The sequence below is a fragment of the Leuciscus leuciscus genome, assembly GCF_965113295.1.
Source record: "Leuciscus leuciscus genome assembly, chromosome: 7".
In the NCBI taxonomy this organism is placed as follows: domain Eukaryota; kingdom Metazoa; phylum Chordata; class Actinopteri; order Cypriniformes; family Leuciscidae; genus Leuciscus; species Leuciscus leuciscus.
Window position 1 is genome coordinate 8,329,336 of NC_138731.1, and position 13,633 is coordinate 8,342,968.

At 41.7% G+C, this 13,633-nt stretch overlaps 1 protein-coding gene across 3 annotated transcripts in view; it reads left to right on the forward strand.

The window, feature by feature from the left end:
- adam23b (ADAM metallopeptidase domain 23b) overlaps positions 1-9,986 on the forward strand; it is a 52,579-nt gene extending 42,593 nt beyond the window's left edge. Inside the window, exons 24-26 of one of the 3 annotated variants that reach the window (XM_082176123.1) lie at positions 35-146; positions 1,293-1,383; positions 9,063-9,986. In XM_082176123.1, the coding sequence (XP_082032249.1) occupies positions 35-146; positions 1,293-1,383; positions 9,063-9,108 (249 nt within the window). In that variant the 3' untranslated portion in view covers positions 9,109-9,986. Of the gene's footprint in view, positions 1-34; positions 2,241-9,062 lie in introns of those variants that run through there. The other 2 variants (XM_082176124.1, XM_082176122.1) reach the window with 2 other exon arrangements.
- The last annotated feature ends 3,647 nt before the right edge of the window (positions 9,987-13,633 follow it).

Genomic DNA, 13,633 nt, shown 5'->3' on the forward strand with positions numbered 1-13,633 from the left:
TATGCATTGTTTTGGCGATTTAAAATTTTAACAGGTGTGCAATAATGAGGCGGCTTGTACATGTGACACAACATGGGCGGGGACAGACTGTAGCATGCCTGACCCTCCAAAAGAACCGGCCCCTAGTGAAGATGAGGAACCCAAGGGTTTGTTGCTTTGCTCCTACACAAACACATATGCTTACACACACAAAAGCTCATTCATAAAACACTGCAGGAGGGATTTCAGTTTAAATAGTTTTTCTATTTTCAATGGATTCATGATCGACTTTGTTGAGGCTCAGAAGTTGGTTTGGATAGATTTTTTCACTTTAGTTTTGGAATGCATCATTCCTGAATAAAAGTAGAATTTCTTTTTTAAATCCTACTGAATCCAAACTTTTGAACTATAATGTACTATTATTGTTTTAGTAGAAATAGTCATTTTAGTAGTTTAGTTGTCTGTCCACTGTAGTGCAAAAATATACAAGTTATTACATGACACATTTTCTAAAATCATACTGTAAAATTTAGAGACAAGCGCCACCCAGTGGACAGGAAAGAATACATCAGAGAGCGGGAAACTACACTCTAAAAGTCTGTGAAAATAGGGCACATATGAAGGAATTTTCCAAATAATTTTTTTTACAGGTGTTTTGCCCATATTTTGAATTACGCATTGCATTAAAGGAAGTGTCTGTAAACTTAACAGATAATATCTTGGTAGAACTATACTAGTACCTTTTTGTACATTTTTTTTTTTCTTACAGTGAGGCAGGGCCATTACAGGCAAACATTATGCTGCAGTTCAAAGAATTGGGGCCATTTAAGATAATAATAATAAAAAATAAAAAAACTTTATTTAATTCATCCTGAATTAAAGATTTAAAAATCTTCCCGACCCCAAACTTTTGAACAATGATCAGCAAAATGAACAAGCATAAGCAGGAGGTCCAAAAGGATTCAGAAATGGTGACAAAAACTTGATGAATAAAATAACGTCTTTCTCAAACGCAATTTAAATAAAGGAATATTCAAATATTTGTTATTTATGACCCCAAATATTCAAATACAATAATTTTGAAAAATGCCCATCCCTAGTTTGACCAACATGTGAAGTGACCAACCACAGTTTGATACGTTGTCGTTACACGCAGTGTTATTAGGGCTGACCGGAAGAATTGAAATAACAAACCTCAAACATGACATAAAATGCTGGATCTTTTTAAAACACCATCTGTTTTGCTGGAACAGATATTTTGAGTTCTAGCAAATCAAAGCTCATATCCCGTTTTCCTACACTTGCCCAAACAGGTCCTAGTGCCACCAATCTCATCATAGGGTCCATCGCAGGGGCCATCCTGGTGGCAGCTATAGTCCTGGGTGGGACGGGCTGGGGGTTTAAGTAAGCACCAGTCTGCATGTCTCTTCGCTCTAGGCAACACTATACCTGCAGCTTACACTGATATGGTTTGGGTTTCTGCTGCAGATTCCATACCAGGAGAGAAATGCTCTGCAGATGCCAACGGAGCGAACAACTGAGAGCTAGGGAAAATAATGCAGAACTCTGAGCGTTAAAACCTGGTTTAAATTTCACTGCAGCAGAACCTCAAACCCGCTTGTAGGGCCCAGCTGAAATCCTGACCTGCATGTTAAAATGATACACAACTTCAGTTGTCATTCACCAAACAGGCATCCATAGCAAAGCTAGGGAGACTGAATCTACATACTGCAGAAAATCTCTTGATTGATGTGGGGAATAGATAGTTTAGAATCAGCTGAAACTAACAGCTTTAAAACTTTCAGACAATAATTAAATAAATTGTAATAGATGTTCTGCAATTAAATGTACAATTAAATTCAGCTACAGTATTCTACTGCTGAATAATTAGCAACTGTTTCTACAGACCTCTATGCATTACCCGTCCGCCATATTGAAACAGTCAAAGCCGGTCCGTGAGCACTTGAGAGCAAGTTGATTGTGAGTCTGCAACCTACAGTAGTTATTCACATTCATCAGTATCCATAGCCACAATAGTCTTTAACAGCTGATTTTCAAAAGATTTAGTTTATCATTCATGTTAAAATTCTGCATATGGTAATTAAATAGGAATATTGATAAAGCTCTGAAAAATATTATTGATCATCAGGAAATCCTACAGCCAGATTGCTCTAAGCTTCTAATGAAAGCAGTGAATGCCTCAGGTTACGTATGTAACCCAGTTCCCTGAGAAGGGAACTAGATGGCACCTCATGGCTTGACGCTATCCGATTGTTAAGTCTGACGTCACGCGTGACGTTTTGGGTCCAAGCGCTCCTCTCGTCCAGAAATAACAACGGTGAAACCTGAAAATTTATTTACGATCACGTCCTTCTTAGTGAGGCACCCTTGGCGGTCAAAAAGGGTTTAAATTCCTTTAACACCAACAGAGTGGTTAGTGTAGCTCATCACTCAGGTGGCATAATTAAGGGTAGACTCCAGGCATCAATGAAAAAGAAGATTTACGAGGTTGAAGTGAGTTAGCTCGGGACACGGGACACAGCACTGCGGCATTGTAAAAACACTCAATAATAACCAAAACACCAGCGAAAGCGGTAGGTAGAGAGGACCTAGACTTTGGACCCGGAAAGAGTATTGGTTACGTCACGACTTAACAACCGAATTAGAACGCTTTTTATGATCTGGTTTCTAAAGCAGATGTTTACACGCCAACTGAGGATTGGCTGAACATGATTGCGTAGCGAAGCAGCATGGTACGACACAAAGCAGCGTCTCGTTCCCCTCTCAGGGAGCCAGTTTACATACATAACCTGAAATGTTACCTTTCGAGTGGAACTCAACGCCGCATCATGGCTTGACGTTATTGAAACTTTAATATGAATGTCGTCACGCCACTGGACAATGCCTGCCCCACAAGGCTGTGTTTCTGCACAGACAGCTGTGAGCATGGGCTAATACCAGATCAACCTTGAAACCCTGGGGTTGAATCTGAATCCAGACTAAAATACCTGATGAATGTGTGCGGAGAGGACCATCCTGCCGCAACACAAACATCTTACAAAAGTGAGAGTCACCATGAGGTTCAGCATTTTTTCTGAAACTGACTCTAATGGCTTATATGGAGCTTCTGTTTGCACTCCCAGGACCAATGCTAGGTCCCAGGACGAAACTCGTGACTTGCAAATAGGCCTCAGCCATCTGGAACCATTCAAGAACCGAGCCCCCAGAGGATACCTTCCAACAGAACCCCCTTTTAAAGGTATGTGGCTAGCTGATATGGTGGCCACATATACCCTTTTTGTAGACGGGGTCAAACCCTTTGACAGACATTCTTGAAGGAACTCCAGCACTGAACCGACCGGGCAGTTGACTGGGTCCAATTGGTGCTGCTCGCACCATGATATGAAAAGTTTTCTGATTTCCGGCCTGGGGGGTGGTAGATTGTCCCTTGCACTTGAGACAGAAGATCTTTCTGAACTGGAATCTGCCATTGAATGCCATCCAAGAGAAAAATCAGGTCAGAGAACCGTACTTGGGGCGGCCAGAACGGAGGCACTATGAGAAAGTGGACTTGGTCTTGGCGCACCCTCGCTAGAACCCCCGGAAGCAGAGCCATCAAAGGAAAATGCCACGTCTGTACCATGACATCCAGCCCCAGAGGAGCTGGAGGGTTTGAGGGCGAACCTGAGGGGACAGTGGGTCGTCTCCTTGGAGGCAACACTACAGATGTGTTGTCTGTGTGGACTAACACATGATAGCCCCTTAGGAGAGGGATGAAGTGTTTCAAGTCCAAAAACACTGCCCTCATTTCTAGACTATTTATGCGCCAATGAAGATTTATGTCCCCCCAAATCCCACTGGCTGGACGACCATTGAGAACCGCACGCCATCCTGTGAGGGAGGCGTCCGTTGTTAAAGTCTTGTGACTGCAACACACCCCAAGATCCTGGCTCTTGTTCAGGAACCGTGACTCCTTCCAAAGTCATAGAGCACGTAGCCCATGGTACGTGACCCTTGCAACCCTGAAAGGAAGGCTCAGAGGATGAAATCCCCTGCTTTTGAGCCAGAACTGAAATGGTCTTATGTGCCTAGTAGAATGATGTTGGCCACTGCCGCCATGAGACGTAACAGGCTCTGAACTTGAAGAACTGAGTGCTCCTGACCTAGCTTGATATCTTTAAAAGCATTTAGAATTGATTCTACACATGCAGGAGACAGACTTGCCTGTATTGTGGTAAAGTCCAAACCACCCCAAGGAAAGTGAATCTCTGAGCTGGAGAAAGCACACTTTTTTTCTTGGCGTTCAATTTCAACCCCAACTTTTTCAAGTGGGCGAGCACAACATGTCAATGTTGTGCCGTCAGCTCTTCAAATTGAGCCAGTATCAGCAAATCGTCTATTTAGTTAAGCACACGGATGCCTTGGAGTCTCAAATGAGCCAGAGCGCCATCCATGCACTTAGTGAATGTGTATGGGGATAGAGCTAGGTCAAAGGGAAGAACTCAATACTGGTGTGCTTCTTTTCTAAGCCCCCAAAAGTGAATCTGAGAAACTTCCTGTGTTCTGGCAGAATCTTGATGTGAAAGTAGGCATCCTTTAGATTTATTATCACAAACCAGTCCTTTAACTGGATTTGCGACACAACTAACTTTAGTGTAAGCATCTTGAATCTGTATGTCCAAAGAGTACAGTTCTGGCACCTCAGATCTAGAATTGCATGCAACCCTCATCTTTTTTGGGCACAATAAAGTACCGGCTGTAGAACCATAAGTCCCTCTCTGGAAGGGGTACACTTTCTATGGCCCCTTTTGCCAAGAGAGACTGTTGTTCTTGTTTGATGAAAACATTCCTGGCTCCCGACGTACCACTGTAGCCACAACACCATTGAATCGAGGTAGACGGAAGGCAAACCAAATCCTGTAAACTTTCCTGAGATATGTTTCAGCACCCACTGACATATGTTTCTTAGTAGCTGCCACGCTGCCACAAAGTCTGACAGAGGGATAATTTTTATTATAGCACTGGCCTGCTCGGCGCCCTGAATCAGCGAACTGGCAGGGACCAACTGTGTCAGGACTTTACCTTTACCATCCTAGAAGATCCTGTCTCCCCCAGTATGGGTGTGCCTGAGTGTGCTTCCCGGTCCCCTTTGTGAGGGAAAATAGGGGCCGCCACATTGTCATTCTGTTCTTCCCTCCTATCACTGGCCCTGGCCTGGAGCGGCTGGTGGATGGTGTCGACTCCTGGATATGGCGATGGATTCATTCCCTGAACGCTGCTAGCAGTTTCCTAAACTCCTGGTATCTGTTGACGATGGTGTTGATAACATCACCGAACAGGGCAGAAGGTGAGATTAGGGTGTTCAGGAGAAAAGCCTTGTCTTTTTCTTTGATCCCCATGAGGTTTAGCCACAGATGTCGCTCCATAACAACCATAGCAGCCATTGAAGGGCCATCGGTGTGACCATCTGCTTAGTTGCGCGGAGGGCAAGGTCTGTGGCCCTGCATAGCTCTTTAACTGCATTCAGGGCAAACTCCTCTCCATAATCCAATTCTTAAAGCAGGTCTGCCTGGTAAGCCTGCAAAACTGCCATGGTGTGTAGGGACACACCAGCCTGACCTGCTGCCACGTAAGCCATACCTACAAGGGCCGAAGTGACCCTGCAAGGCTTGGTGGGTAAGGCAGGTTTCCTCCACAACAATGCACTTGAGGGAGAGAGGCAGCCTGCAAGTGTTTCTTCCACTCTCTGCGCCTCCCGTACCCATGTCATGCCTACCAACCACCATAGCATATGTTAAGATGGCCTGCGTGTTCACTCATGCAGAGTACGGATTCCTCCAAGACCTAGATCAAGGAAATGCCTGTGACTTATTTAACGTACGACAAAAGATTATTAAAACATAATGGTTTAAAATGTAAATTTAATTTAAAACTTACTTACACAGTCATGAAAGTATACTCAAAGTACACTTAAATTACTTTTATTTAAAAAATACTTTTGTGGTATTGTGGTAATGTGGTATTTTTGAAAATTCATTGATTTTTAATGTGACTGAGTATTGTCTGAAATGTTGATGTTCCAAGATGGCGGACGCGTTGGCGTATCTGGAGTAGTCTAATGTGGTATCTAGAATGGATATCTATGCATACAAAGTTGTGACTCTACAGTGAGCTTCATATTCACAATCAGTTTTAAAGGGCTATTTCACCCAAAAATGTAAATCCTGTCATAATTTACTCACCCTCTTGTTGTTCCAAATGTATGACTTTCTTTCCAGAGTGCTCTTTTCTTCACAAGGAAAATTATATATAATTGTATAGTGATTTGATTAGATTACGATCCTTTATCTTATGATTGAGATTCATCTTGAAATTTGAAATTGAGTCGCATTTCAATCAGATCAGATTCAGTTAGCTGTCAAACGTAATGTAAAATTAACTGGAGAGACAATTTGCTCTTTACCGATATTGCGCTAAATTAAACATCAGACTTGGCCTTCACGTCTCAAAAATAGAATTTTGGATCATTTGTGCTTGACTGAAAAAAAGAAATTCATCCAGGTTTGGAGGGTTAGTAAATGATGACCGAATTTTCCTTTTTGAGTGCACTGTTCCTTTAAATGATGAAGTTTGGGGGTAAGTAGTGGAGAAGTGTGGCGAGACATCATGTTAACCCTTGCACTCTCTTTCAGTCTTGTGTAAACTCAAGATGAGAGCAGGGTATCAGCCTTTGTGACATGACATGTGCTCTTCACTTCCTGTCTCCTTGCGGAGCTGCTGGCTGGCAAACCCACCTGGTACAGACAGCTCTCACTGGCACTGGTCTGCATGGCCACGTCCAGAAATGCTGGCATTTCACTCTCGCACACAATTATCCCATCTGCATGGGGCTGTCCAAGAAATGCATCATTTTGGATGGGCGTTCACACTGACAGTGATTCACTACGTTCGCTGGAGGTTGCCAAATCACGGTAGTGTTAGTAGATGTTTCTACTCGACTGCAATGTGGTGGATCATGTTTGATTTATTCCCTTTGTTAATCTGGTCAATGACATGGCGCTTAATTTTTTAATCTGGAATATATATTTATATCATAGTTGTGCAACCCACATGCAGAAAAAAAAAGACATAAAACAGGAACTGATATCAGAGAACCCCTGCAGACCCTCATGACTGTGTGTCAATGAATACGTTTACATGTGCACCAATTAATCGCAGTGAGATGTTTACATGACACGAGCAAACCTCTTCACTTCTGGTTATGTGCAGATTTCATTATTCTGATTATTTACTATTTCTTTTTCTTTTTCTTTTTTTTTTCTTTTTTTTTTACAAATCCCAATGCACAGCATAAATGATGAACTTCCATACAGTCAGTGTGTTACTGGTCACTGTTGTAATCTACTCACGTCAAATGCAAAACACATTTCTGTGGACGTATTGGATGTTTTTCAGTGATGCGCCTAAATGTTGTCATTTTAATGTTTTCGACCATCAATATACTGCATTATATTCACGTCGAACAACGTGTTTGTCCCAAGCATATGCACACTTTAATCAGAGTGGAATATAGGCCTATGCCATTATAAAGTTTTATATGCCATTAATTGCATTGAGGGTTCATATAAACATACTCAATGTCATATCTAGTAAAATATCACATCATTTAACTATTTATATTCATAATTTAGTAAGCTAATGTAATAAAATGGCATATGATGTGACCAGCAACAAGGAAAATATTTTAGCACTTTGGTAACACTTTACAATAAGGTTATTAACATTATAATTTGCTCATATTAATTCATATGTAATAATTAAAAGTTAATAAAAATAAAGAATTTCATCGTTACTTCAAGTTAACTAATTTAGTGTTACCATTACTTTTTACTGGATGGCTAGGGCAAATGACATTTTAGAGCGACTTAAAAAAAAAAAAAAAAAAAAAAATGTATTGAACAACATATAAAGGTTTTCCGTACTATATAAAACCAACATATGGCGCTTTTCCATTACCAGTACCAGCTCAACTCGACTCGACTCGACTCGCCTCGTCTCGGCTCGGCTCGCTTTTCGCTCCGTTTTCCACTGCAGATAGTACCTCCACAATAGTACCTGGTCGTCATAGCGACGCCGCAGGAAACTGCCGTGACTTAATCTTTTACGCGAGACGCGCGAGATACACCCGCTACCCACACACACAGGACAATGGAGGAAATCGAGTGTATGCTGTTTTTGGATGTTTTTGTTTTTGTTTTTGCTGTTTTTTATTCAGGATACTCCGTCTGGCGCGTGCAATGATGACGCAGTGAATAGTGACGATTCTCTCTGACCAATCAGCAGTCTGCCGTGTTTTCACGTCACATTTTAGTATCGCCTCGGCTCGCCTCAGCTCGCTTGGAACCTCGCCGGAGGTGGTACGAAAAAAAGTACCTGGAAGCGGGTACAGGTACAACTTTTACACAGTGGAAAACCAAACAGAGCCGAGCCGAGTCGAGTCGAGGCGAGCCGAGGCGAGCTGGTACTGTGTAGTGGAAAAGCGCCAATAGATACAAAGTGTACATTTCAACTACATTTTTTAAAAGTTTTTTTTTTTATTTTCTTTATCTTGGACACACTGATTTGTCACATGATTGCACCTCAAATCTCCAACTCTAACTGGTTGCTTGGTCCTTGCAATGTGCTGTCAGTGTAAACGCCCTGAAGACCGACACCCCTTCAGTAGATCACATGAACACTGAGTGTGTCTGTTCTTCTTGAAGCAGTTCATTTCCACTGAATTAGTCCATTGCCAGCCTTTCGCTCTTTATGTCCGCTGACGTGAGGCTTGTTCTCTGTAGTGCACATTGTTCTGCTTCAGTTCCACAATGTGTAATACAAATTATAAAATACAAATACAACTGAATACAAATTTACTACCTAAGCAACACATTTCAGTGACCATGTGCAGTTAAACTATACAATTGGATTCTTCTTATTTGGATGCTGTGGAGCTGAAACAGAGTCAAATTTCTATCTCAAAAACATCAGTGTTTTGTTTCCCAATAACTTTTTTCTTCTTTCCTCTTCTTCTAAACAACAAGAAACGTCAAACGGAAGGGATATGATCCAAGTGCTTCTGCCATCTAGAAGGAACGCTCCAATCTCCGGAGCTTCTGTATTCTGGCATTAGTTATACTTGAAAATATTATACATAATAGTGAAGAATTCAACCAACAATACCTTAGTTGTGTAGCTCCACACCCTTTTATAAGCTCCACCCTCTCTCTCAGAGCCAATTTATTGACATATACCCCCCTCTCCCCCAACAGCCAATCAGATAATTTTTACATTACAGAAGCATGACATCACAACGGCCTGGCCTTAGCACCTCTTTGAAGGTTTTGCATGGCTAAAGCCCATATTCAGCAGAATACAACAAAACAACCTTTGAAGAACATCATTGTTTTCAACACGATCTCAGACCCCAATCATTTCTTGATCGTTTATTCGACAGAAGTGACTGATAGCTGCATGGCTTAGCCTTAGAGAGACATGTTGAGTAGAATTATGGGATGGACTTGATTCTACATATAAATGGCCAGATAAATCTATAGGAATAGTTCATAGAAAAGTAAAAATTCTGTCATTATTTAGTCACCTTCATGTTGTTCCAAAACTGTGTGCCTTTCTATCTTCAGTATGGCACTAAAGAAGATGTCAAGCAGAATATATTGGCAACTCTTTGTATACTGTGAAAGTGAATGGCAACAAGTTCTAATAAGGTTAAAATAGCACAGTGAAAGTACCATAGTACACTCTGGCACAAGGCACAGCAGAACTACACGTTTACATTGAAGACACCAGACAGACAAAGAACTGAACTGAACGGAGGGTTTAAATACATAGACCAAACGATGGAGCTAAAGACATAAGGGTTCATGATGACAGAATTTTCATTTTTGGGTGAATTATCCCTTTAAGATGAATACATTTTTTTTTAAATATCTTTCTAATTCATTATTATTTTTTTATTTTTTTTATGGAACACGTTTAGTGCCCATTTTTAGGAGGGTTTTTTTTTTGTAAACATTAATATGTTAATATAAGTGAAGGTTGATTTCATATAAATCCTGTACATTTAATAGTGTGTGTATGTTGTAAGTAGTCTGTTATTGTTGGTCTTTTGCTCTGATATGGGGCTGTGCAGCTGAATGTAAGTGATCTATAGATGCTGTACATCACCATCCACTTTGAATGAGTAGGTGATTCTAAGCCAAAGATCTAAAGGAAAAAAAGTGAGTTTCCGATGTAATACACAGCACTTTATAGTGATATTTTTCCCTCTGCTGGGGCGAGGTATTATTATGGTAACTGATCACCTGAAATTAGGGATGCACCGATACGATACCAGTATCGATACAGCGCTTGTGTACTCGTATACTCATAAAAATGCTCCGAGACCACGCATCGAGTGTACAGTGTTTGTGTCCAGACAAAGAAACACAGACAACAGAGATGGGGATGAAAGAGAAGGCTGTCTATGAAGTAAATGTATCTAATTAGTGAAATATTAAACAAAATGTAGTAACGCCTCTATAGCTGTGGTGTACGAGCTGATAAGCGGGAAAACGTGCAGTGGATTGAGCGTGCAGCAGCTTGTGAGCTTGTCGAGCTCATCCCTTTTTCAGACATCAGTGAAAAGTTTGTAATTTGGTTGAATATGGTGAAGAAAGGAGAGAGAGAGAGCACCTCTTTTGCTTGCTCTTGGTTGCTGATCGTTCACTCAGCACACATGCATCATTTAGATTAAAACTAAATCGCTGTTACATGACTTATGTATAACGAGTGGTTCCCTACATAGAGTGGTGTAGGTATGACACCACTTTGTAGGCCAAAACGCGGTTAGCATTTTGCAAAGTGATTAAGTTTTTTTAATGGGGTTTTTGGTTAAATGGCTGAAATAAGGTCTGTGGTGAACACAAACTCAAGACACTTTCATGTTTTATTCTACAACATAAAATACATCAGTATTACCCCACTCATGATTTTTTTAAGATGTTACGTGTCTTGAAAAAGGCAGTTGCTAACAAGTGTCTAAATGGGACTACAGAGGCTGTCGAGATTCAACTTCATCACATGAACAGATAAACTCAGTCGGCTTTTACAGCATCGTTATGCTTATAATTGTGCTCTTATAAACTATTCTAACTCAAACGTTCTGGGAAAATGTTTTTAGATATAACGGAAGCTTAGTGATGGTGACGCTGCATTCGTGGGACCGTGGTGTAGTTCGTTATATCCTACCTTTTGTTTTTTACTTCTGGCGACTGCATTTAGACTTCAGAATTCTTAAAATTTGTGTTCATCTGTGGAAATTATCTCGATGGATAAAACGTGTAAGTATTAAAGTTTTGTTGATCACAGAGCTTGTTTTTAGTGATAATACAAAAGCCTATGGGAAAAGCCTATTGAGTATTTTTAGAGGGAACCAGTGTGATGCCAACTGCTGGTTGGTCTACAAAGTGACGTCACACCTGCACTACTCTATTATTACAGGACGTTTGCAGGTCAAGAAGTTTCATGAACGCAAACATCCGTGCCCTGAAACCAAGCACGTGCCCTGAAAGCTCAGACAGCGCTCAAATTGAATTCTCTTTTACGTATTGCGCTTGAAAGGAAAAATAAATTAACACAAAATTATGTAAAATGTCTGTCTTGGCGAGTATCCTGGTAAACAATGGTCGGTTATATCTTAATGAACGTAAACAAAGAGAACGCATGCACAGTAAGGCAGGCTATATTAGATCCGTACATTCAGTCTTAATGAGTTAATAAACCTGCTGCTGTGTTTTTTATTGTTGTTTTTTACAAAATACAAAATAATCACTCACTGCTGTTGATTGGATTACTTTTGTAACTTTATAAAAAAAAGGCTGTTTATTTCATTTCATTCTTTGTTTTATTGTATTTATTTGTGCTATTTGAAATTTGATTATTTGTTCTTATTTTATTACTGACTGCTTACTTGTCTTTAGTAATGTTTTAAATTTACATCATTTAGGCTAGTAGTTTTAGCTGTAGTATCAAAATCGGAATAGAGAATATTTACTAAACAAATTAAGCCAACTAATATGATTAATATTCTTTAGTTTCTCTACCTAATATATATATAATTTTTTTTTTTACAAATGCAGTAGAAATACAGGTATCGTATCGGCAAGTAACAAAAATGAAAGTATCGTATCGCAACGGGTCCCAACTGTCACGCACTGCTCTTGAGGTTGAGGATCCAAACGCAGTATTTATTGAACAGGGTAATCCAAAAACATAATCCAGATAACAGGCAAGAGGTCATAAATACAAAGTGGAATTTTTAAAAAAGGAAATCCAAGAAATGGGAAAAGATCAAAAACCAAGAACACGGGAAGAACAGAGAGAATGCTCGGAATTTCAGTAGAGAGACTAAACAACTAACAAGACTTTGCAGGGAATGAATGTGAAAACCAAGCTTATATGGGGTGAGCTAAACAAGGTAAAGACATACATGTGAATGTGATCATGGCTGATTAGTCTGGGCAAAGGATTATGGGAAATTTAGTTTGTGGATGTGTGGTGATATTCCGGGTTGGAGTGCCCTCTGATGGTTATCCTGGGCACTCTCACTGGTGATCGTTACATAGCCCCCCCTCAATGGAGCGGCTTCCAGACGCTCCTAAAATTGTCCAGGAGGGAGGAGGAGCGGAGGCGGACCTGGGGGCGGGATGGAGGGTCAGGCCCGTGGAGCGAAGAGGGCCTGGAGACTGAGGCGGAGCAGGCTGCCGGGGGGAGTAGGCATCCAGGGCAGAGTAGGCCGGGGCAGAGCAGGTTTCCAGGGTGGAATGGGCAGGAGCAGGCGTCCAGGTCGGATGCACGCTTCAGGGGGCCCGGGCGGATGCAACGCTTCAGGGGGTCAGGGAGGCGTCGGCTGGTCAGGCACAGAGGCGGCCATCTTATCCGAAGACACCGGCGTAGAGTCGGGCATCTTGTTCGAAGACAAAGGCCTAGAAGCTGTCATCTTATCCGAAGACACAGGCATAGAAGCGGCCATCTTGTCCAAAGACACTGGTGTAGAGTCGGCCATCTTGTCCGAAGACAAAGGCGCAGAAGCTGCCATCTTGTCGGAAGACACAGGCATAGAAGCTGCCATCTTTTCCAAAGACACAGGCGTAGAAGCTGCTATCTTGTCTGTGGACACCAGCGTAGAGTCAGCCATCCTGTCAGAAGACACAGGCGTAGAGGCGGCCATCTTGTCCGAAGACACAGGCGTGGGGGCGGCCATCTTGTCCGAGGGCTCTGAAACGGCTGCGACCATCTTGGCTGAGGGGTCACGGGATGGAGTTGATGTGTTTGCTGCCCACATACACAAAATAGCCGTGGCCATGATGATCACGTGAAGACGCTCAGGCTCGGCAGGCATGACGAGAAGAGACTTGGGCTTGGCAGACACGACGTGGAGAGGCTCTGGTGTGGGAACCAAAGGACAGGGATGTACATAAAACACAGGACTAGCAATCATCAGACTTGGGCATGCTGGTGATTGTGGAGAACGTTTAGGGGAAGCGTCCTCCTCAACCTCCCTGATTGTGAAGGAGGACCCAGTCAACTGCAGCGCATAATCTAGAAACTGAATGAG